The sequence below is a fragment of the Macroventuria anomochaeta genome, assembly GCF_010093625.1.
Source record: "Macroventuria anomochaeta strain CBS 525.71 unplaced genomic scaffold BU25scaffold_3, whole genome shotgun sequence".
Taxonomy (NCBI): Eukaryota; Fungi; Ascomycota; class Dothideomycetes; order Pleosporales; family Didymellaceae; genus Macroventuria; species Macroventuria anomochaeta.
The window spans coordinates 633,409-657,821 of record NW_022985364.1 but is presented as its reverse complement, the minus strand read 5'-3'; the positions used below and the strand labels follow the sequence as shown (position 1 = coordinate 657,821).

At 52.7% G+C, this 24,413-nt stretch overlaps 7 protein-coding genes across 7 annotated transcripts; 4 read left to right on the top strand and 3 right to left on the bottom strand.

The window, feature by feature from the left end:
* Nucleotides 1–2,582: 2,582 nt before the first annotated feature.
* BU25DRAFT_140464 (uncharacterized protein) lies at nucleotides 2,583–4,121 on the bottom strand. The gene has a single exon (XM_033700583.1). The coding sequence runs from the start codon at nucleotides 3,979–3,981 to the stop codon at nucleotides 2,962–2,964; it is 1,020 nt and encodes a 339-aa protein (XP_033566306.1). The 5' UTR covers nucleotides 3,982–4,121; the 3' UTR covers nucleotides 2,583–2,961.
* Nucleotides 4,122–5,124: 1,003 nt separating this feature from the next.
* BU25DRAFT_140422 (uncharacterized protein) lies at nucleotides 5,125–5,831 on the top strand. Its single transcript, XM_033700582.1, has one exon. It carries the CDS (start codon nucleotides 5,274–5,276, stop codon nucleotides 5,682–5,684), a length of 411 nt encoding a protein of 136 aa, XP_033566305.1. The 5' UTR covers nucleotides 5,125–5,273; the 3' UTR covers nucleotides 5,685–5,831.
* Nucleotides 5,832–11,384: 5,553 nt separating this feature from the next.
* Nucleotides 11,385–14,281, bottom strand: BU25DRAFT_358753 (CBF-domain-containing protein). Its single transcript, XM_033703619.1, has 2 exons — nucleotides 14,079–14,281; nucleotides 11,385–14,026 (listed from the first exon to the last, which is right to left on the bottom strand). The coding sequence occupies exons 1-2, from the start codon at nucleotides 14,208–14,210 to the stop codon at nucleotides 11,513–11,515; spliced, it is 2,646 nt and encodes an 881-aa protein (XP_033566304.1). The 5' UTR covers nucleotides 14,211–14,281; the 3' UTR covers nucleotides 11,385–11,512.
* A 163-nt stretch (nucleotides 14,282–14,444) lies between these two features.
* BU25DRAFT_487673 (anthranilate phosphoribosyltransferase) lies at nucleotides 14,445–16,037 on the top strand. Its single transcript, XM_033711298.1, has 2 exons — nucleotides 14,445–14,981; nucleotides 15,082–16,037. Exons 1-2 carry the CDS (start codon nucleotides 14,649–14,651, stop codon nucleotides 15,982–15,984), a joined length of 1,236 nt encoding a protein of 411 aa, XP_033566303.1. The 5' UTR covers nucleotides 14,445–14,648; the 3' UTR covers nucleotides 15,985–16,037.
* Nucleotides 16,038–16,965: 928 nt separating this feature from the next.
* BU25DRAFT_417859 (uncharacterized protein) lies at nucleotides 16,966–17,395 on the top strand (the record flags this gene model as incomplete). Its single annotated transcript, XM_033707835.1, has 2 exons — nucleotides 16,966–17,058; nucleotides 17,108–17,395. The coding sequence occupies 2 exons, from the start codon at nucleotides 16,966–16,968 to the stop codon at nucleotides 17,393–17,395; spliced, it is 381 nt and encodes a 126-aa protein (XP_033566302.1).
* Nucleotides 17,396–18,534: 1,139 nt separating this feature from the next.
* BU25DRAFT_321465 (uncharacterized protein) lies at nucleotides 18,535–18,973 on the top strand (the record flags this gene model as incomplete). Its single annotated transcript, XM_033702251.1, has 2 exons — nucleotides 18,535–18,648; nucleotides 18,716–18,973. Coding segments are annotated over 2 exons (372 nt in total), but the record flags the coding sequence as incomplete, so codon positions are not given.
* A 1,048-nt stretch (nucleotides 18,974–20,021) lies between these two features.
* Nucleotides 20,022–24,286, bottom strand: BU25DRAFT_358745 (tyrocidine synthetase 1). The gene is made up of 2 exons (XM_033703618.1): nucleotides 24,161–24,286; nucleotides 20,022–24,105 (listed from the first exon to the last, which is right to left on the bottom strand). The coding sequence occupies exon 2, from the start codon at nucleotides 23,927–23,929 to the stop codon at nucleotides 20,075–20,077; it is 3,855 nt and encodes a 1,284-aa protein (XP_033566300.1). The 5' UTR covers nucleotides 23,930–24,105; nucleotides 24,161–24,286; the 3' UTR covers nucleotides 20,022–20,074.
* Nucleotides 24,287–24,413: the final 127 nt, after the last annotated feature.

The window sequence follows — 24,413 nt, the reverse complement described above, 5'->3', positions numbered from 1 at the left end:
ACTGCAGGTGTAGAATCAGGTATATGTTCGTTATTCGATCGATGTCGATCCGTCCGCTTGGGAGGATAGGGGTATTTTTGGTGCAGTTCAGAGCTTGAGGGTTGAGGGTTTAATTGCATTGTGCAGTCGTAGTTCAGGGCCGTAATTCGTGGTGTCTACGAGGGAAGATACCCTATACACTTCATGTATACTTGCGTTGTCTAGTTGTGAGTTCGTAAAGTGTTGCTTTGTTAAGAACAAGGTCTCTACGTTGATCTTGTTTCGATGTTCGCATGGGGAGCCGTACTAGCCTCCACCACTATCTTCTCGAGTTTTATGAGTGTAGTGGTATACAAACCAACTAGCGAGCGGCTGCTGTTACACGGTACTAAGCTAGCGCGCGGAGAACATGCGTAGTCTGAAGAGTTTTCAGGTGTAGGGTGAGGCGGCACGACATAGTACGATAGATACCCGCATTCAGTACTCACTCACACATGGCTTCTTTGCACAACTCGCTTATCCGCGTAGGATGTCTGAGAGTGAGTCTGGCGTTCTGCTTCAGGCTCACGAAGCAGCTTAGCACCGGCTCTCCAACGCCTTCACGATGACGATGAGTGTCAGTCGAAGTGGTGTGCTTATTTCTGCGACGATATCGAATTCTCTGAGATCAACATGGGATCCTAACCTTCGTCCGCAGCAGCACCTGCACCCGCACCCGATCCTTCCCATCGCTAATCTCCATACTGACCACGACCCGGGGAAGCGGCAGTGACATTGACGTGGCCGCTTGCCAACTTGAAACAATGGCCTGCGTCCCGCTTCCGATCGTTGCAGTTACCCGCATACGCCCATGTTCTGTCGTACCTATTTCGAGATCTGCACGTAGATAGACGAGGCAGAGACGAGGTGGCACGGCATACTCGTCACGTCCAGCCAGGCGAAAAGAAGCAAAAGACGACCACGAGAGTGGGTCAGAGCTGTCTCGTGTTGTGTGCGGTACTGCAATGGTAGATGAGCGTTTGGTCGTTGAGGGAGGTATGGCTGTCACGTTGCGCAACCAAAGCGTGGATCAAGGTTTGGAATAGAAACAAACGGGTACGGGCATGGCCTTGAATGTCAGAAAATCAAAAAAGAGAGCACAGCGTAGAAAGGATTGCTTGACGACACGCTGAAATCACCTTGGCTGTGTGCCTGTCCAGCCACTGAGCTGATGTTCGCTGACAGGTTGAAGGCCTGAGGCATAGCGGAAATCGCCGCTTCTCATGAATGCCGTGATGCAAGGAAATTAGAATTAAAGCCTGAACAAAGCAGCTTCCGGTGTGCCGCGACAGGGATATGGCTGTCCCCTTAGCGAGATGCTGTGCGACCTGAAGACCCTGTTGTTGTAGGTAAACCCCTAGGGGTCTGTACTCCAATGCTTGGTCTGTGTTGTTCTTGCATGTGCGTGCCCGGCCACTACGCGGTCATACCTAGAATTCACATCCAAGAAATGGCCTGATCCGCTGCGCGATACTGTAATCTTGATTCTTGGATGTGTAATTGAGTTTATGCAGGCAGGTCAATCGAAGAGTTGCAATCCGTGGATTGCTGCAAATACCGGTTGCGGTTGCACTTCTCACCTCGACGTCAACACTAGGCGTGGGGCAGTCCAAGGACAGGAAAGCACTCCCGTTCAAGTACCGTACAAAGGGCAAACGCGTGCGTTTTGCGGGAATGGCAACTAAACACCCAACAGTTTGAGCTCAAAGAAACATCAGAAGTACGTCTTGCAAGACGCTTTTGGTGCGTGGTATATTGTCGCAGCGGCCGTTTGACCCCGAAGCCAATCAATGCTAACGGGAGCTCTTCCTAGCTCGGTAGATCGTTGGGGTGGTTGGTCTGGACTGCCGTCTGCAGGGTCTGCACATCAGCGGCAAGAGCTGGCGCGAGCCACTTCACAACGTAAGGTTCGTGAATGCAGAATGTTGGGTTCGAAGAGGGCGCTGGAGAGGGTTTGGACTGCGCTTGGGGTTGTTGTTGTGCTTGTTATTGTGCACTTTCTTTGTGCCAGCTCAGTGGGAAGTGAAGACGTTATCGTGGAGAGTTGTTGTTGGCTTAAAAGTTCGGGACAGTAGACCCTGGAAGTTATCGTTAACCCTCTGCGTTCTGTCAAAGCCGGCATCCAATAGTTCGCGGCGTGTACCAAGGTTGTGTGCGAGAACCTCGAACTTAGCGTGAACTGCATCTGACAGCGGTAAACGGTTAGTGGAGTTCGCGGTCGTCATTCGTACGTGTAGACTGTATGGGGAAATTAGCATCCCCAGAGCCCAAGAAAGGGGCCGCGGCGTATTTCCATGGTGCAGAAGACCCTGGAGAGTCGAGGCGCACAAGCAAACCATGGCAGAAAGTGAGTCAGCAATTGGGACTATTTGAATTGGTTGTGAAGATATTTTGATTCTCTCTGTGGTATTAATGTACCGATATACGCCGAAAGACTATGTGCCTATTGTAACAACGGGCGGGGTATCCATGTTTCCTGTCATCCTGACGACCACCACCAGGCGGAGCTCGCAGACCCGCTTCACGTATTAACGGATCGCATGAAAATGCCTCTCCTCATCGACGAGACCAAGTAATAAGCCGAGGCCGAAAGTTGAAGAAAAGAAAAATACATGATGGGACATTAGTGCTGTGGATGCGCCCGTGGGGCGACCGTAGCAGACCCCTCACTCCATTCGTCGAGACCAAGTAATAAGCCGAGGCCGAAAGTTGAAGAAAAGAAAAAATGATGGGATATCAGTGCTGTGGATGCGCCCGTGGGGGCGACCGTAGCAGACCCCTCACTCCATTCGTAGCCATGACGGCGTTTGCGTCTATTTTTTGCTCACAATGTTTTGAACGCCGTGAAATTCCAAAAGGCCTCCTGCGCCGTGCTAAATGTGGCGAGGGAGAGAAAAACGAAAGCGGAACGGTAACCGTAAACACCGGAATGCAAACACTAAGTTACTCGAACTTGCGCTTCTCCCCGCTTGCCGCAATGGCAAGTGCATCGAGACCTGAAGAGGACCCAATCGAGTAACCGTGGCTCATCGAGTACTGGGTAGGGTCGGGGTATGCAGATCGATGCTGTTGAATGGGAGAGTAGTCCGAGAGCGGGTCGACATGTTGCACAGCAGGTGCCATGAAGGCTGTTGCATCTGGGCTCAGCGAAAGGTGAGGATCGAGGTTCGGGAGCGACATACTTGGCTCAGAGGACTGAAGGGGAGATGGCCTTGGGCGCTTGGCTGCAGGCTTTGACGACTTCTTCACTCCATGTTCGCTGCCCTTTGAGCTGCGGCCGCTCTGGTGGGTGCGTCGGTGCTGTTCCATGTTGTCCTTTCGCGTAAAAGCCTTGTTGCATTCTGGGCAGAACGCGTCCTTCTTGCCGGTGTGCTTCTTCGCGTGGCGGGCGGCGTGTCCAGAGGTGGTGAAATAGTCGGTGCATCCGTACTGCTTGGCCATTGGGCAGGGGTAGCTGTTCTTCTTCGGCCGTAGGTTGGCAGGCGCAGGTGCAGGAGGAGCAATGCCCTGCTCTGGGATGTTGGTTGGCCTGTAGAAAACCTGAGGCGGCTGTGTGTGGTAAGGAAGCTGCCCAACGATCTGAGGTCCGTAGGCGTTGAAGTTCTCTGGCTTCATGTCGTTGTGCGGCATTCCATTGTGCTGGAGGCCATTTTGCTGCATGCCGTTCTGCTGCATATCGAAATACTGCTGTTGCGCATAGTTGGGTGAAGAGAGACCCTGCGCAAGGCCGTCGAAGGGTCCAAACTCCGGGGTAATGGGCGAGGGCGTTTGCATTGTGACTGAATCCGAGGAATCGCTGCGAATTAATCGCGGCGTTGGCGGCGAGCCAATTGGTGAAGAGGTGTAGCTCGACGTGCGCGAGCGGAGAGAAGGAGTAATAGAGGGGAGGCGAACTAAAGTTGGTGCCTCAGGCCCGTCGTTTAACAATGACACGCGGCGTCCCGAAGAGTTCTTGCCGTCCATGTTTCTTATATAGAAGGCAGGGCACAAAAACGCGCCAGTGAAAGGAATGCGACCAGATTTGCAGTAGTAATCTCGCGTCACACGTGAGGAGCGCAAAGGGCGTATTGGTATGGTAGCGATGCTCAACGACGATGAAGATGACTACACGATAGAGCGCAGCAAATAAAAAGCGTGTGGTGAGTGAGGCTGAACACCAATATTGGATTGTATGACGCCAGGATGGAGCGGTCCTTGGTAGAGTGAGGGGATTGAAGACTGTATGGTGTTTTGAGAGTGAGCTTACTGGGTGTTCACTGTGAGGGCGCGGGACAACAGAGACAGATATAGGACGCAGAGCAGATTGGACCTAGTATGAGCAGGGTTCCCAGAACAAGGATCAGCCGGAACTGAAAATGTCGATGCAAAATCCCATCTCGACATGCAGGCCGAGCTAAACACTAGCGTGGAGCAACAGCGTGCAAGGATGCTGGTCCCGGCGATCGCCCAGGGCCTGACGAGGAGACCCGCCGCGAGCGACATGCATGTCCAGGGAGCGCCTGGTTTTGTCTAAGAACATAGAGACGGCACGGCATTCAACACCGCGCAACAAAGTTCAGCACGCGGAGAGGAGCGATACGCTCGCAGCAACGCCTTGCGGCACAGCGTGAGAGTGGATATCGGCGCCCAAGAGTAACGGCCAGGACTGCTGGCATCCAATATCACCAGACGGACATCGGCCGCACTAGCAATGGTGGACTTTCAGATCCATGATGGGAGAGTAACAGCATTCAGGGAACAGCAGCGCAGTCTGCCCGCGACTGGCACCGCACCAATGAAAATAGACGCTGACTTCCTGCCAGTTCACGCGCCCGCTGCCCCGAGCATTGTGCCAGATTGGGCGTACGCAGGGCGCTCCGTTCACGTTGATAGTACGAAGCTCGTTGTCGCAGCAGAGCAACACAGCGCAGAGCATGTTACTCGTCTTGGCGCATCGCCGCCAGCAGATGCGAAGTAATCGTGGTTGCGCAGAATGTGGTAATTCTGAAGTCGCACCAGGCCCAGGGCACCGCACGCCTCGCTGAGCATCACAAGCGGGTCGTGACACCGAGGGCGTCTGCAGGCTGCCCGAGGGAGGCACACAGGTGAACGTTGCGATGTCTGATGTAATGCGAAATCAGGGTCTTGCAGCGAAAGGACCCCTGTCGCAGCCTTGTTGCTGCTCTCCGCGAACGGCAAGAGGCTAGCCAGTGCACTCTGCTAGCCCATCGAGAATATGGGGGGCAATCGGGAAAACGACTAACGGCATCGACGTCATGGCCCACCTGGCTCCACTCTGCCTCCTGTTCAGCCACATGAACCTTGTTGCGGTGCCTGTTCTGAAGGGTCCAGAACTCTCTTCCACGCGGACTTCAAACGCTGCGACAGACGATGACTTAGAAGATCGAGATTTCTTTTGCGATCGTCACTCTCTTCGGACCCTGCGACCCCGTAGCTCTGCCCACTTTGCAGCCACACCGGTCCTTTTCGCTGCCTCATCTATCCTTTTCTTCACATCGCGCGTGCTTGCAAGGCATGATAGCCAGGAACATGCCGAGAAGAGTCGTGCCCTGCGTTCCCGAAGCGTCCGATGTTCACTTATAGAAAAGCTCCGCGGGAGATCAAGGGATGATGTCAGAGGATCCACCCTATCACGAGCTGAGGAAGATGTTCCTGGTTGCTGCTGAATGGCCGCCCTTAATGTTAGCCCCCATCAGATAGCGCTCTTATCCATGTCGCCTATAAGCCAGCGACGGTGCTGTTTGATCAACACCGTGCGAACGCACCGGTGCATGACAGCCAGCCATCAAGGAAAGCAAACAACACTGTGCTCAACATGGCAGTCATCTCCTGTCGCCACAGCGACCGACTCAGTTGCCGAAGAGCCAAGTGGGATGGGCCGTTTAGAGGCACAGAATCCTGTTCAGAGGCTCCAAAAAGCAAAGGCACAAATTGGGCAATACCAAGCGTCTCACGCCATGCTAAATACCAACGCCAAATGATCTGATCACCCCGCAGCTGTTGGTGATCGCGCAGGATGCCGAAACACAATCAACAGTATCCACTAGCTCAGTTACGCGGATCTGGTAACAACGGCTGATCGTACAGTCATTGGCTCGATGGATGAGGCTCTGCGAGCCCTTGAAGTCCCTTGACTGCGTCCTGCTTTGAAACATCGCCAGTCACAGGGCTGCCAATATTGTGGTCCACCAACTTCAAGTCAATGGAGGCATCGTGAAATCCTTTCACTGCGTACAACGAGTCGTGCTCGGCTGCCTTGCCGGAAACCTCTTACCCCTCACACTCTATCGGCCCCTTTTGTCGTGTCAAGTTCACCGATGTCGACCTTTCTCACGGCCTTTCGTTGGCATAGCGCGGTTTGTAACAATCTATTGACGGTAGCAGACGACCATCCCCAAAGCGTCTGGTAAGCACCTAATCATGGACACTCTTACCAACTTGCTCTAGATATGAACAAGTACAAAGTGACAAGTCGACCGCCGGTATGGCTTCCACCTCCGCGACGCGTCCTTACCCTGCAGCATCGCTGTCGTGGATTTACCTTGCACTACGAAATCATCAGCCAAATGGCGCTCTCTCATGCAATGCGAGTCTGCACTACCAGAAGTTTATTTCTTCGATATGCCTTAGCCACAGGCTTAATTGTCGATTGCCCAGCCGCTGAGACCTTGTAGCTCAAATTCCGCTCGGCAGCTATCGTGAAGCTGCATATGCACCTCTCAGGCTCTTGGCAACGCCCGCTCGTGCAAAAGAACTACTTTCTGATTTCGGTATAGCAGTTGGTCAGGCTCAACCGGCGCCGCCGCCACAGCAGCCGACACCTTGAGTTTCCTCCCAGTGCTCAACAACGGCCGGCTCGGATAGCGTTTATATACAATCTCTAGCCAAACTTTAGTTTCGCGTTTACTGCCTGATCTGACAGCGTTGTATGTGGAGTAATCATCTGTCCATGGCAGGCCGAGTTTTCAGACTCTCAAAATGGCAGCTATTCACAGTGTCAAAATGATGTCATGGATCGTGAGATCGTACGCGTGTGGTTTTGCCGATAGCTCCACTGCATTCAGCGACCAAATCCTGTCTTTTGCGCGCAGAGTCAGTTCCCTTGATTCCTGATTCCTGAACAAACAGGGTCTGCGACACCTCCGGCCGACAGAGGCCCTTAGTCTTGTCGTTTGCCCGTTGTAACCGTTTAACGTTTGTGTCAAGCGAAAGAGTTACTGATTTCTGCTGGGAACCTTTGCCCGTCCAATCAGCCATTTTGACGCGCAACGTCGTCCCGTCTTCGCTAAAGACAGCACGTCAGCTGCACGTTCAGGAACTGCCCCGCACCTCACGGACCCTTTTTCGGCATCACGAATTAGGGCATCAACAGAGAAGACCCTCACAGGACCCTTGCAATACAAATGTCAAATGGGCTCGAGATTAACTTCAAAACACGGCAGGCGCGAAGAGTTTACTCGTCGCAATAAAAGCTCCTGCACTTCGTTCCGTAGCGGAGCATCGGCTGTTGAAATTTTACAGCATTCTTACATCATGGTGGAGACTACTGCCAGGTGAAAAACAGCCGAAATTCATCGGGCGCTGTTCGTCAAAGTCCAGACTCCCTTAGTCACTCCTTTCAGCATCGTGAATCAACTTCAGCTGCTGAGCAAGACAGACGACAAAAAGTTCTGAATGCAAAAGAGAGGTTCGTTCAGCCGCCGCACGTTGCCTCAACGAGGGAGGATTCAGGGATCTTACCACAAGTCACTCCGCGGCATACATTGGCTAGCTCAAACACCAGCTCTACAGTACTAATCTCTATCGAGTATCTCCATTAGAACTTGGTAACGGCTATCTAAGCCATGAACCAGGGAGCCCACCGTTCGCTGCACGTCTCTCTTTGAGCATAAGGCGCCAGATGCACCTCCCGATCCCCCGTTCCACTCTTTCATCAAACTCCACGTGGAGACAATCCAGGAATACATCACTGATGACCGGTGACAAGTTCGAGGATCTTCCAGGGTCTCAATCCTTTACAAAGGCCTCTCGGTGCTTATTCCGATAGGATATCGATGCTTGTCTACGCTGCGTTGTTCTCTCAAAGCAACGCTCGTTCAATGCGGGGAATTATTCCGTGATATTCAACGTCTCCTTTCTGGGCCTTCCCACAGACTTTGCGCTAGTCATGCGTTTTCCCAACGACATTGTGGAGCTGGCTGACGTCCCTATCCCAAAGCGGTATTCTTGAAGTCGCTATCCGGACCCTGCGATTGAACGGCACTGCACACCGAGAAGGCGGGGAATCCTTCGCGCATCCGATCCTTCCTAACGCGACCCGTTTTTCAACGTTTGCGCCCTTGTACAATGGTCCGATGTCACTGGAAGCTGCTCCATCTTGCGTTACAGTGCTCTGCAAGGCGCATCGGAGCGCGCCTATGTGAACGCTCGCTAAAGCAGTCAGTATGCACTTGTTGAAGTGCCGAAATGAGCACAAGGCGAAAGCCTATATGCAAAGTGCCCGATCTGGGAAATACTCTGGGTGCTCAGTGTTCAAGTAGACTTTTGCAAAGATGATCTGCTCATCGCATCTGCAAGTTGATTTTGAAGATGAGCCTCACCGATGGCATGACGGCTTCAGCGACGATCTTCGCACATCATACTGACCAAGAAGCCACACCCAGTCTGGAACAGCTTCCCATACGCCCCGCAGGGTAAGTTCACAAGCAAGTTTGGTACGACTCTACCGATGACAGTCAGCCTCTGCGAGTAGCCTACACGACTCAAACCTTCAGTTGGCCCTGAACGGTCAACACAACCGACAAACAGGGGTTCCCATACTGTCAAACAGGAACATGTGTTGACCCCGAGTCGAGATGCCGTCGGCGTCAAGCCTCATCAAAACAACAAGCAAGGTGAACCCTTCACCCTTTGTACTCCCATTCAGTCTCTCCAGCCCCCCCCCCCCCCGAGCCGTTTGCGGCTCACTTCATGCGCGCCTATGCAGCACTAGGGTTGAACCGCCTAGATATCAAAGGCTCAATAGTCACCATTACCGCCACATATACTTCTCCCATCCTTCTCATTTGTCTAAACGGTACGGGGAATAACCTCCACAGCCGCTCGACATCGTTGCGATACTCATCCCTGACCGTCCTTGAGGTCGGCCTGTCGGTATGCTGGGTGATAGACATAAGGTTTGTTGAGGCTGGAGACCCCGAGATGCACACTGAGCTGTCTCCAAGTCAGTTTGACAGGAGGCAGGGCAGGTGTTCAGGGAGTCTGACATGCCCCGAGAATCTGACAGCGCGCCGTTGAAAGGTAGGCAAGCATCCTGCTTCTTTTTCTGGACGCTGTCCTTGTTTGGTGGGTGAAATGAGATGGCATTGAGATTATCGATGTGACCTTGATGAAGTTGTACAACATTGACGAAGTATATGTCCAAGGACATGTGTATGGCGAGATTTCAGTGTAGAAGTGCTGAGACGTAAGTCAGCCTCAAAGCAGTCACTATTCTTCTTTCTTTCACCTTGAGGATTGAAGAGTACACTGTCAAGTCAATCAAACCATAAACGTTCATTTGAAGATACTGTAGAAGTTATTTCTCGTCGTCATCGTCCAACTCGAGTCCTTCCCTCCAAAGCACCTACTCAGGAAGCCAACATAGCATACAGGGCAAGAACAAGGAAGATGTCGGCAAGCACTCCACGCGACTCGCAATGCCTAGTCTCAGTGTCACAAGACAAACTCACTCTGGAAAGACGATCACTTGCGCTCTTCCATCCACAAATGACTCACACACCATCTTTGCTACCCCGAGAACATGCAGAGCATTTGCAAGGGCCTCTAGACCATTCCAAATTGTACTCTTCTTTTCAGATACACATTCAGTCAACTCACTGGCCACAGATCGAACGTATCTTCGACTATCCAAGTAAAGAGTGTCCTCACCATCGAATCCTCCTAATATTGGAGCAATTTCGATCCGGTGGAGTGCCCTCTTACCAAGCCTGTATCGTAGTAGAACCAACCTTTCAAATGTCCACACTCCGTACGGTTTGGTTGAGACAGACCGGCGTTTCAACTATCGGTGCTTGCCAAAATGTATGGACCCCCCTGAATCTGGCTCGCTACTGAAGTCCTCTATATTATGAAGAAGCGAAGGCTTCCGAGTGGCTGTTGGTTGTCCAGTTGACAGTTGTGACAGCTTGCTAGACGTCATGCAAGGCACCAACGTTAGTAATAGCCACTCACAAGCTTGTCCGCACGACTATATCATGGTGCAGATGTACTGATTGCATCACTGTTCCAAGTTCAGAGGGGTTCGTACGTTTTGACAATCATTATACTCCCATCGCCTAATGCTACAGTTGAACCAAGACAGCTAGCTTCTCTATAACCGCAACTGTACAACTACAACTCGTCCCAACATCGAACTACCGTTAACATCCCTCAAGTGATGAATCATCGAATCCCAGCTCCTCAAGCTACGTTCCCAATAGACGCGCTCAGCGCGTTTAACGTGGACCTCTTAAGCGTACCATAGGTACTCATACGAAGTCTACCCATAAAACAATCTGAATCTCATCCCTGTGCAAATCTACAAGGCGCTCCATAGATCTGTTACTTGGCACTTGGAGACTACAATGCTAGGCATAGTGCTGGAAGAATCGAGCGGCTTGGTATGCGAGGAACAGTTGGAGTTGCCGTTTCCGTGCTGCTTTTGCCGTTCCCCGTCTTCTATCGTCACTCCTTCCGTTTCCCCTTCCGTTGCCCCTCCCGTTTCACTCATGCCTTCGAGTCCACTTGATCTCTCTTGCTCTTCTTGCGCGCTTACCTCCATACAGTATCGATACTGCCCCTCAAGTGACGTGTTAGTGCTGTAGTATGGAGTGTAGCTACGGCTACGCTAGAGCTCGCAGCTTGCGATGTAGTGGTGTAGTATGGATACTGATCGTAATGTTGATGGTAAGGAATGCTGATCGGTCTGATCGTCAGGCGAGGAGAATCATGCACGAGTGAGTAATTGTAGAGGGAGATCCATTCTGCGTTGACATTTTCACTGGGATTGATAAGATATGGACGGATTTTCTTATGAGTGGGTTGTGATTTTCGATAATGTCTGTTCTTGGTTTCCGGATCTGAGACAACGCATATGTATATATCGGTGCACAGGACAGTAGCCCGTGTTCGATCTTGACCCTTGATGCTCTTCTGCCTACATGGTAATATCATGAAAGGATGTGTGAGTATTGAATGGAGGACATGCGCTTCTGATAGTCACGGGCGCCCGAATTCTCGGCGACTTTAATCTATACAGAGCAATGTGAGAGGTGTATCTTCAAGGGTTGCCATTACAAATCGCAAAGGATATCTACATGAAGTCGCCCAGAAGCATGCAATAAACTCCATGAACGTACCGATGCGCCTGTCATCATAGCCTAACACCCTTTCCGGCTGGCTCCACAGGTATCCTATACATAACCAGTAATTACATCTACTCCATATGCTCGGCTCACTCACTACCATCCTCAATAAGTTTTGCGTAGTCTTCTGCGGAAGCAAAGGTGGGGAGCTGCTTGAGCTTCCTCTTCTTCTTCTTCCGGCCGTCTTTTCCGTCGTCACCTTCTTCGTCACCCATGTCGAGGTCAACGGGGATGTCGTCTTCGTCGTCCATGAAACCGTCTTCGTCGTCGAGGTCGAAGTTCTCGAAGTCATCCTCGTCGTCATCGGCAGGAGCAGGAGCCTCTTCCCCATCGTCATCGCTGCCGAGGTTGAGTTCGACGCCATCGTCCATGGTGACGCCGCCTTCGGCGTCGGAGTCGCTCATCATGTCGTCCATGTCGATATCGTCGAAGTCGTCGTCGCCGCCATCGCCTTCGACCTCTGGTCGCGACTTGACGAGCGCTTTCCAGATCTCGTCTTCACCGCTCTCGTCGTCGCTGTCGTCCGCGTCCTTCTTGCTCTTCTTCTTAGCCTTCTTGTCGGCCTGCTTGGCTTTGCCGGCCTTTTCGAAGTAGGTGTGAAAGAAGACTTCGTCGTCGCGCACGTCGTCGACCTTCTTGCGCCAGAAGGACTCCGAGTTGAGAGGGTCGTGAGTGCGGTCGCCGTCGCGGGCTGTGATGAGGTAGTCGGCCGCCTTGGAGGTGCCGGACATAGGCTGCATGATGGAGGAGCCGTGTACGCCTTGTGCCTTGGTCTTTGCATTGCGGAAGGAGAACTTGTCGAGGAAGTTCATGAGAGTGTAGATCGTTGGATCAGGCTTCTCCTTGATGAGTTCCTGGTGAACGATCTTTGATGCCAGGACATGTACTGAGGGGTGGTAATGTGCTTGGAGTGGCAGCAGTTCCCACAGACATGACAGATCTGCTTGAGCATGCTCAGGATCTCGTTTCCGAGCGTCGTAAGCAGGCTTAACGGGCTTCTTCTCATCCACCTTCTCTTCGCCTTCCTCAGGTACGTCCTCGAAGTGCTCGTCCTCACCATCATCGACATTGTCTTCTGGTGTCGACAACATAGCCTTGATGCTGGGGAAGGTCGTGATAAGTTCGTTGATAAGGTAAAGGACACCGCAAATGAAAGGAGGCTCGTGCATGTGAATGATCTGAAGTAGGCGCTTGACGAATGCCTTGACGCGCTTGATGCTGGTATCCGCTTTGAGTGACCGGTAAAGAAGGTTGAGGTACATGATGTGCTTGGAAGTCGTAATAAGGCGAGGGTCGAGAAGAGATTCATACAGTGTCCGGTAGAATCGGTCGGTGGAGATGTTCTTAGCGATAGAGATTTGTTGGATAAGAGTCATGGCCTGGATGCCAGTGTTGAAGTTTGAAGAGTGGGTGACCTGGTAGATGGTGTTGAGCTGCTCCTCGAAGTTGGCATCGTCGGTCTTGGCGAAGGGGAAAGCACGGTTGACACCGGTGAGGATGGCGGAGATCAACTTCTCTCTCGACTCGTCCGCGACCTTGAATGCCATCGTGGCCTCCTTCTCGGCCTTCTTCTTCGCCATCTTTCCGGGTAAGGCACCACCGCCTTGCACTTCACCCTTCTTGTTCAACACTGCAATCTTCCTCTCTTCCTTCTCGTGATCTTTCTGTTTCTTGAGCAGGCCAAGGAAGATGCTGAAGTAGATCTCCAGCAGTTTGTTGGCAACTTCCTGCTCTTTCACACTGAGCACGGTCTGGTTGAGGGTGATGACAGCGTAGTATTTGGCGTGTGCGCTCTGGTTCGGGCGAAAGATGAGGTCTGATTCGATGGAGTTGATGATGACGCTCTTCATCAAAGGGTGGGTGATCTGCAGCTGGAGAAGCAGGTACGACGCTCGTGACGAGACCTTCTTCTCCTTGTCTCCGAGCTTGTTGATGAGCAGCCTGAGTAAGTTCTCTTCCTGTTCTGGCTTCTCCTTCAATAGCTCCCAGACAAAGGTCACAGCGCGGTTTCGCGAGTACTCGACTTCGTCATTGGTCCAGCCTTCAATGATCTTCAGCATCTCAAAGTACTGCTTCTTCAGCCAGTCCTCGTACGACCATGCAATCAAGTGGATCTTCTGCAGTTCGCCGGGCAACTTCTCGCCGTACTTCCAGTGCATGTTCTTTCCCTGTAGCGCGCTCAGAAGGCCCGGCTGTCGGGCGAAAGCCTTCAATTTCCTGTCCGGCGGCAGCAGAACACCCTGTCCCAGCAAATCCTTGAGCGCAGCCAAAGCCATCATGGCAGCACTCCTACTCTTCTTGCGCGACAATCCAAGCAGCTGGTCGAAAGCCTTGGTGGTGTGCAGCGGCGACTCCTGAACTAACAGTGTCAGGGCTGAGACCTTGTCCTCCATGGTACCGGATGCCATGATAGTGGACATGAACTTGTGCGATGCATCCTTAGACATGTGAGAGGCGGCATATTCGGTCGTCTCGGCTTCCAGAAGCTCGTCGGCATAGGCGTGAAGGTCATCCAGGATGTATTTCGGGGGTATCGTAGGGTTCTCGGCAATAGGAAGCTGCGGCAGCTCGACAGTGTGCCATTCTGGCTGCACCTTGAATATCTGGCGCGTATGTTAGCCTGTCATCTCTCAGATATCGCGAACATATCCCTACCAACGCAGAGCGCTTCTTCCCGGCATCTCCACCCTTGCGCGCATCCTTCCTGTCGTTCTTCACCCGGTCCTGGCCCGGAGGGGGCTTCGTGAAGCCATCCTTAGTCTCAGCATGGGTCCTCTTCTTCCCCATTTGAGATATTCGGCGTCGCGGGGCGTATCGCTGCAAGGTCTATCAGAGGGGATACTCTGATACGTCTTGACCTTGAACACGCCGTTTGCGACAATCGCGTAGTATCGAAATTTGAGACGCGCACTAGCGCACGGTGAATCATTTCGCCTCGCGCCCGGCGCGCTAGCTTGACTTGGGTTAGCTACGCCCTACATTGAGCGTCCATTGCGGAACTCATTGGAATCTCCGGATTAGTGAGTCAACACGGCGAAGCTCTCCAAGGACTTGAAAGGGCGCTCAGCTGCTTTTGGACAGCAATTGAACCTTATCTAAGGTCAATTGACTTTCGCGACCAGCCGCTACTGCACTGCAAAACTACCCCTCCATCTACCCCGCGGACCCTCGCAGTATTTGCTTAGATAAAGCATCAGGAAGGATCGAGACGATACAATAACAAAGATGGCGTCCACAGTATCAACAGCAAACGATGAGGATCCCAAGGTCTCGATCACACCACTTCTCAAACGACTCTGGCACGAATCAACATCGACAAAACCTACCGCAGACGAGATCGCTGCTGCTCTCTCCTTGATTTTCACAAACAGCCTATCAGAGGTCCAAATTGGTGCTCTTTTGACATGTCTCCATTTCACGGATGAAGACAGACAGGCTGATGTACTTGCCAAATGCTCAAAGGCTATGAGAGACTTCTCGACCAAGATCGATTTTGAGTCGCTCAATCAAGTACTTCAGAAACGTGGAAGGAGGGAGGGCAACTACCATGGAGGTCTGGTATGTAACATCAAGTTCCCACCTCAGTCGAATTTCAAAACCTCGTCTTGTTACTCAAATTCATCGAGCACTTCTTGACATTGACTGATCATCTACTCAGGTCGACATAGTTGGCACTGGAGGTGACTCGCACAACACCTTCAACATCTCAACAACATCTTCTATCCTCGCTAGTGCCCTGCTCATGGTCGCAAAGCACGGCAACAAAGCTTCAACATCGCGCTCTGGATCGGCAGATCTTCTGGCTTGCGCCCCACCAAAGGCCCCAATAATCACAGCGGTCGCACCTAGAACCATCAACCAAGTCTACTCGGAAACCAACTACGCCTTCCTATATGCGCCGATTTTCCACCCCGGAGCGAGACATGCTGCCTCGATCCGCAAGCAACTCGGCTGGCGCACAATCTTCAACCTCCTAGGACCCCTTGCAAACCCCCTGCACGACCAGATCGAGGCACGAGTCCTTGGTGTAGCCCGCCGGGAAATCGCCCCTGACTTTGCTGAAGCACTGCGCCAATCTGGCGCAAGAAAAGCCCTAGTCATGTGCGGTGACGAGGAGCTAGATGAGCTCTCCTGCGCTGGACCAACACACTGCTGGCGCCTGGAAGAGAACTCTTCAGGCGAAGTCGATATCAACTTCTTCAAGCTCTCCCCTGAGGACTTCGGGCTACCGACACACCCATTGAGCGAAGTATCGCCAGGTCAATCGCCAGAGATGAACGCTGAGATTCTGATGAAGATCTTGACGGGTGAAGTCTCGCCCGACGACCCAATCTTGCACTTCGTCTACATCAACACCGCTGCCCTGCTCGTCATCAGCGGTATCTGCGATGCAGATACGAGCGACATGGGCGAAGGTGACGACGGCAATGTCATCAAAGAAGTCGGCCCTGGCGGCGGGCGCTGGAAAGAGGGTGTTCGAAGAGCGAAATGGGCTATCTCGAGCGGCGAGGCGTACAGACAGTGGCAAAACTTCGTCGAGGTCACTAACAGGGTGGCCTAGAAGTCTTTCCCGATCAAGAGGTCTTGTACATACATCTTTCCGAGGCAAAATCTATCTCTCGAACTCAAGCACACACTTCGTCAACAAGTAACTCACCACCTGTTCATCCTCTCATTGACACTTTCCCAAAATCACGCCTCGATACCTTCCCAACCCCCATTCCCCTCGTTCACTGTCTCTTCCTTATGTAGTGTTTTTGTCGTGCCGTCAATGACCAAACTCAGACTCTCCAGCTTCTCACACCTCGCAGCCAAAATTCTAATCGCCTGAACAAAACCCTCCAAATCCTTACGAGGACAATTGATGCGCTCACTCTGGCACATCATATACATGAACCGCCTCAAATTCGGAGAGTGATTCACAACGAAGCTCATCGAGGTAGTGTCTTGCGGTATGTAGACTGTGCCCTTCAGAGTAAGAGACGTGAACTGCTCGAGACTGTGTTTTGTAGCTGCTGTAGCTTTCGATCATGTGCGACCATTGTTAGAAGCAAAAGGCTTCACGATCTTTGGCACCTTTGTACTGAAGACAAAAGGCGTTCTGGTAGGAGTGTAGGCATGTCGCGAGTCCATTGTCGTGCTCCACGATAGTCTCTTATGCTAAAGCCTGTCGCCTATACAGTTTCTCTCTGCCACATCCTTTCGCACTTCACTATGGACGCTCCGGGAGTCTGATTCAACGAGATTCGCACCCTGACGGATGTTGCATATAGGTGAAGATAGATGTTGACCACACCATGATTCGAACGGGTCATTGAATCACTCCAGCCTTCGCCTTATCATACATCTTTCCAGTCTTCAACATTTGTTAGCATGTCAACAACAACAACGGATACTCCCTGTACCGGTGCTGCCTCGTTCGTCGTACTTACGGCGCTGAGACCTTAGCACAAGGGACTAAGTGGCTCCTTGCTATTTCCACAAGGGGCAGACACAACTGCACTTGCTGTCTATTAGACAGAGGCAGACATGCACAACTATCATGAACCTCACTAGAAAGGAGTACGAAGCGGCCGAGCCTGTTCGACCCTGGTTTTACACGCGTATTGAGCCGGAGGATGCTACAATCTCCTCAGTAGGTTGCCCACGGTTTGCGTAAACACTGCATGACCTGACCGAAACAGCTCTCTATCGGAAATCTAGAAGCTCAAGACTATCCCCGTGAAATCATTATTGAGGCCAAAACACCCCGCCCAGACCTCACCGAAGCGTTCAGGAACCCTCTCCTGCTTCGTGGGTCCGGCTTCACTTCCATGAACGAACAGTTCACGTGGCCATCCAAAGAGGCAGCCTGCGATCGCCCTCTCCACGCCATTCTTATCAAGACGGCCACTTGCAAAGTGACGGTAGTAGCGATTCTTATTGTCGTGGTGTTGTTCTCTATCATGGCCGGTTCGGCTGCTGGTTTCTGAACCAGAGATGCAAAGATATGATTGGCTGTGTGTGCTGGAGCGATTGGTATCTTTGCTTTAACCCAAGCCTCGTTGCTTGGAGTAGACATGATGAAGTCGGAGGCGAGCCACTAATATCCGGTACAGGTTCATTGTTTCGATATCAATTTTCTTAGGTTGTTATCAAGCTGTCGATCTTACCATTATGTGCGCTTGCTTCAATCGAATGTTTGCTGTGCCTGTCTTTGAAGGGATGCCACTGCTAGCACGAAGCGCACATCAGGGTGCGAATGTCGACATGGATCTCGATGCCCCAAAGACTCCAGGCAACGAGCAGTGACCATGCAGTAAGGCTGTGCCGAATGCAAGCTCATCATACCATAAACCCCCTCTCTACCCCGCCAAGTACAGGCAATTCCCGAATCCCTTCTCTTTCTCATCTACAGCAGATCACGCAGCGCACCATGCTGAACGTCAGCCCTCTCTTAAGGACCCTATCGCGGCCCTTCCGAGCGTGGCGTCGCGCCGAGCCAGCTGAACCGCGGCCAGGCGCCTCGACAAGGCTGGCTACACATGCATAAGGTCGTGTTCGCGTGCGGCAACTTGCAAGACCGAGGGAAACAGTTGCGTTGGTGTGTACAAGAGCTGACCGAAAAATTAGTCGAACGAGTCTAAAGAAGCGGAATTTCTGGTAGAGATGAGGAAGTGTAGTGTTCTGGCCACGACCTCTTCCTCGAGTTGAGCCTCGACGGGCCGGGCACGAGCCGCTCTCCGACCCCTTTCGAGCCCTGCATGGCCGCTCCCCATCTCAATTTGGAAGAACTTCACACCCTTCTCAGCTTGGACCCACACACCCAAGATCTTCATAGACCTCCTTGCACTCCCGTTGGATATTTTCTAGGATGTGTGCTCGACTACAGAGTCGCTTAACGATGTTCTGGCGTTCGGGACGTGCGACTGGCTTGCAGATGGTGCCGCATCCAAAGTGAGATGGACATGGGATTCCTCAAATGGACGGTCATTTTGGATACGGGTGAGCGCGTAGGGAGCTGAAGTTCATTTTCGTCACATATATACTATCGCGGTGATCTCCTGCATGTTGACTGAGATTTGAGGCTTGCTTGTCCTCTTCGTATTGACGCAAATTCCTTTGGTCTATCATGAACTACCTCCCTTCAGCGCTGAGACCACAAGGTCGCGATCGTGTGCATAACGTCGAAGACGGCCTCTCGGGGAGCACGCTGCCAATGGCATTCGGTGCACCCACACAGGCAGTAAAACATCCGATGGTATTCTACCCTTCCATCTTACAGCATTTCACGATTCTGACTTTAGCTGTAGGCAATAGAAAACGATCAAAACAACCAACTCGCCAACTTCCGCCACATGGTCGGCATCCACAGCACCAAAGGCTTCTCCGGCGCATCCCACAACAGCCTACACTTCGATGGCCGCGCCGCACCCAACGTCGGCATATACAACCGTGTCTGCCACCGCGAAGCCGAAGCAAAACGCGGTTTTAAATTCGCCTCCATCCTGATCAACAGCTGTCTGGGCCTGCAAGTAATCGTCGCCGCCGCCCTAACAGCCATGGGCGCCGCAAACACAAACCACGTCTCTATCACTGCGTTTGGAGCCATCAACACTGTGATTGCGGGGATCCTGACATACCTCAAGGGATCTGGCTTGCCGAATCGGATTCGCTGGTATGAGAATGAGTGGAAGAAGGTCCGCGAGTATATTGAGCAGCGCGAGCGCGATTTCTCGCGGCCAGACTGCCGGTTGGATGTGCAAGAAGTTGTCCAGGTCATCGAAGCCATGTACGAAGAAGTGAAAGCCGATATCCAGAATAACACGCCGGAGGCGTACATCAGCCTCAGCGATCTGCGCAACAGGGGTCAACCAAACAACCCTCAGATTCCAAAGCTGCAGAGTATGATGCATGGCGCGTATGGTCAGGGACAGAGCAAGCTGCAAGAGCTGGAGTTGAAGTACGGACACAAAGTCACAGACTTCCTAGAAAACCTGGCGCACAAGGAAGAAGAGCGCTTGAGGAGGCTTGAGAGTGAGCTGGATGCTACGAGGGGAAAGGTAGTCCAGGTCGGTCAGGATGCAATACAGAGTGGAAGGGATTGGGAGAAGGGTATGAGAGCTGCTGAGCGTGAGATTGAGCACGCTTGTGGAGACTTGATTCAGCGCCGCAATGAGTTTGAGAGGAGCGTCACAGCAACCACTGCGAACGCATTGCAGACTGGGAGAGACTGGGAGCAAGACATGGAGAAGAGAGGGCTGCAAGCAGCGGAACGAGAAATTGAACATGCGCGTGGTGATCTTGACCAAGGACGTAGGGAGTTCGAGCGTGGCGTTGAAGCTGCAAATGTTGCACAGCTTGGGCGAGATTTGGGGCAAGAGGTCGAGGCGCGAGGTACGAGGATTGCCGAAGCAGAACGTGATATTGAGAGGGAAGCGCAGCGGGCGCGAGAGACTGCAGAACTGGCTCAGAACAGAGTACACACTGCTGCCGACGGCTTTAGAGGGTTTGCAGACAGCATACAGAGGATTGGAAAAGCGGCGAATGATGAGCTACCACAGCAGAAGCGTGGCTGAGAGAGGGTATCGCACCAATAATGCTTAATGATATCCTAGTGACATGACTATTGTGGTACATGCTTTGACTACTCTATATCCTGTCATCCTCGTCTAGATTGGCTCATCCCTCGGCTCGATCATAACCTCATTAACAGCAACATGCTCCGGCTGCTTCAGCGCATACACAATACTGCCCGCCACATCCTCCGGATCTAGAACCTTCGCACCGCTCGGCTCACCATACTTCTTCAGCGCCTCCTTATCCGTACTCATGCCCAGCAAATCCGTCGCAACATTACCCGGCTGCACGCTCGTAACCCTCAAGCCAGTGCCAGCAGTCTCAACACGCAGAGCCTGCAATGTTGCCTCGACGAAGAACTTGGATGCTGAGTATACACCTAGGCCGGGGAATACTTTGCGGCCAGCGTCCGAGGAGATGGCGACGAAGTGGCCCTTGCCGCGCTTGAGCATCGAGGGTACGACGGCGGCGATGGTGTTGCAAATACCCTTGCAGTTGACATCGACGGTCTGATTCCACTGGTCTGTGAGTGCGTTCGCCATCATGGTGAAGTACATGACACCCGAGACATTGACGAAGATATCGACGGGGCCGAGCTGCTTCTCTGCGGCGGCGACAAGGGCTTCGACTTGAGCCTTGTCGGTGACGTCGGTCTTTTGGGTAATTATCTTGCCCTCGCGGATGGTGAGGCGCTTCTTGAGGCTCTCGAGAGCATCGATGCGGCGCGCGGCAAGAGCGACGTGGCAGCCTTCTCTTGTGAGTGCTGCGGCGGTGGCGGCACCGATGCCTGAAGATGCGCCCATGACGATGGCAACCTTGCCGTAGAGGGGTCCTCGGCGTGGGAGTGTTCGGGCGGCTCCACCTACAGCATTCTGGCTCTGAGGCGGTTGCGCTAGCCAACCACGTGCGTACCAGTGTCGTGTGTAGGTCTCGAGAAGTGCCTCGTCGACCTTCGGACGCTCGACTGCCGAACGAAGTGGTCGTGTCTTTGCGTTGTCGAGGACGACAACATCCCGAAGGAACTCTATGCTTGGCATACCGCTGCGGAGAATGTCGACGGTGAAAGCACCAACACCACCCTTGGCGGATCCACGCTTCTCGTCCCATAGAGCGACCCATTTATCGAAAGCTAGGGACTTGGTGGGATAGCCGAGCTTCTCGACATCCTCGAAGACCTGGCTGATGTCGACTGGATCTGGGTCACCGATGTGGAAGATGGTCTGATCGGTCTCGATTTGATCACTGAGGTGAAGGATGGCTTTGCTGACGAAGTCGACAGGTGTCATCTCAGCGCGCCAGCCCTTGACGTCTGGGTAGTGGCCGATTCTGATTGACTCAACGATCAACGCTGTCAACAAATCCCAGGCGTTAGCAGCACCGGTCTCGCTGTGTCCACTGATGGTACCGAGACGGTGGATCTTCAATGGCAGGCCGCGCTTCTGTGCCTCCAGAGCAAGCTGCTCAGCGACCCACTTAGTCTGACCATAACCGTCTGCAAGCTTGGTAGGAACGTCTTCTACACCAAGCATGCTGTCCTCGGACCATCCCCCGCGGCCCTTCGCCGGAGGAAGGACACCGTTTGTGGAGACATATTGGACTGTGACACCACCGGCGCTGGCGAGGCGAAGAATTTCCCTTGTACCACCAACGTTGGGCTTCTGCAACGCAGCGTATGGGTACACTAAGTTAACAGTGGCAGCAGCGTGAATGATGACATCGAGTCGATCAGCGAGCTTCTGGAAGGTGCCTGGTGGTAGACCGAATCGCTTTCTGGACAAGTTACCTGGCAGGATTTCGACACGTTCCATGATGGAATCACTCCACAAGCCAAAGTCAAGGAGATTGCTTCGGATCCTTGCTATGGCAGCTGGAACGTCATCCTGCGAAGCATCGGCAAATCGAACCATACAGATAATGGTAGCAGATGTGTGCTCAAGCAGATCTTTAAGGAGGAAAGCACCAAGGAAACCAGTAACACCAGTCAGCAGTACTGTCTTAGCATCCTTGAGTGCGACAAACTTGGCCTCCTTAGGCTGAATATCTTTGTCCAAAACAGAATCGGCCTTGAGAACGGCAGGTAGGTTCTCCTGAATCTCGGCGGTGTTGCCATCTCGGATCTTCCGGACGGTATCGAGGTGGCCGTTGAGGGTTGCTGGTGTCGCAAGACGCGCAACTGGAACTCGGAAACCGAAAGTGTTCGACAGACGTGCCGCAAGATCAGCAAGCAGAAGTGAGTGGCCTCCGAGATCGAAAAAGTTGTACTCCGGCGTGATGGAGTTAGCATCGATGTTGAGGATTGACGCCCAGATTGTTGTGATCTGCTCGATAGAGATAGGACTTTGCTCGTACTTGCGAGCGCTTCCGGTTGGCGAACTTGACCTTGGTGGAGGGAGAGCCTTGACATTCACCTTACCAGAAACATCGTTGGTAGGCAATGTCTCCAATTCGACCCAGAGAGCAGGTAGCATATAGTGGGCAAGGTACGCCTGCAGCATGCGTCGCGCAGTTGAGCTGCGTCCTGCCTTATCAATCTCGACTACAGGGCGCTCTTCTGATGACTCCTTGTCGCGGACGATGTACGCAACGAGTTGCCTATCAATACCATCACCGTAAGCAATGACAGCGCAGTGACTGACAGCTAGGTGGTTGCGAATTTCGCTCTCGACCTTGCCAGGAACGACCGAGTATCCACGGATTTTGATCATCGCGCCAACACGACCAGTAATCTCGAGTAACCCGCTTGGTAGTATTCTGGCCTTGTCTCCGGTCCTGTACATCCGGGCACCCTTCTGTGAGCTGAATGGGTTCGGTGTGAAGGCCTTAGCAGTGACCTCTGGAAGGTTGAGGTATCCACGCGCAAGCAGGTGACCGCCGATGAAAAGCTCGCCGTTCTCTCCTTCATCCACCTTCTGGCCACTCTCGTTGAGAATGTAGACATACTTCTTGTCGATGATAGGCGGGCCGACTGGACAGTACGGAGCGTCCTTTTCGATCTGCCCAAGCATCTCCTTGATGTCGCCACAAGCAATTTCGTGTGTTTCGCAGGCGCTGTAGACATTGAGGAGACGGGTGTTTGGCAGAGCCTTGATTCCTCGCCTTGCAAGGTCGGTGGTCACTACCTCACCGTTGAGCCATACAGTCTTCAAATTAGGAAGGCGTGTCTCCAGCGCTTGGTGACGGGCCAGTACAGCGGCGAACAAAGTAGGCGTGAAGAGTGTCTCAGTGACCTTCTTTGTGCTGAGAAGATCAACGAGCATTCGGGGGTCATAGCTGGCCTCGTCAGGTACAGCAATAACTGTTGCTCCCCGCAACAGTGGTCTTATGATCTCCCATACAAAGAACACGTTGCAGGCTACTCGATCTCCAGGCTGGATATCTGAAAAGCCAAATCTGAGGTTGTATGAGAGTACGGCCGCTTTGTGTGGGTTGGCAATGCCCTTGGGCTTGCCAGTCGTGCCGCTGGAATAGGCAACGAAACATAATCGGTCCAAGTCGGTCTCTTCTGGCAGGGGCGGCAATTCTGACTCGTCCACGTGGCCGTTTGACTTCGAATCTTGCTCATCCAGCACCACCAGCGTTGTTCCTGATGAGATCTTTCCGACTTCAGCGCTGATGGTGACCACCGCCGTGGGACGTGCATCCTCCAGCACATCTGCAAGCAGATCTGGCGGATATGCTAATTCGAGCACCAAGAAGGCTCCACCCGCTCGTAGCGCAGCCAGACATGCGATAACATAGTCAGCGGAGCGCGGTAGTAGCACACCGACTAAACTGTCACGGCCCACGCCATGACCGCGGAGCTGTAGAGCAAGCTCGGCGACCTTGTCGTGGAGTTGTTGGTATGTATATGTGTTCTTCTCGTCTTCTAACGCAATGGCATCAGGTGTGACTTTGACCTGCTGCGAGAAGAGTGCTGACAGGTCCTTGGTAGTGTCGATGATAGACATCGTCTAGGTATTTGATGTGGGGGAGGGAAAGAGCGTGGAGAAACCTGCAACACTCAAGCAATTGACGTTATTTATTCGACTGTATCCCGTACCTGTACCGGGATCCGCCACTAAGGAAAGGTGCATGTGCAGCAGAAATCCAGTGTTCGAAGGTTGTTGGGGGGCACGCCCTTGACCTGTTAACTGTTAGTGCCTCTCGCTTGTCGCTGTCGTCATTTCCTAGCCCACTACCTAAGGCTCAACTTCCGTTCTCATTGATCAACTCCCCACGTTCAGGTGGGCTAGATCTGGAGACGGACGAGTCTATGGTTTGCCGCTGACAGCTTGGTGTCCGGGGCGTCGCTGTTCACTAGCGCTGTCTGTCGGGTTGTCGGTTGCTGCGTCAATTGAATGCTCAGCGCAACCACTGAATACAAGATGGTCGTGTGTGGATGCTACAAACGAATCGACTTTCGTTCCGTAATCCTGAAGGATTCACATGGCA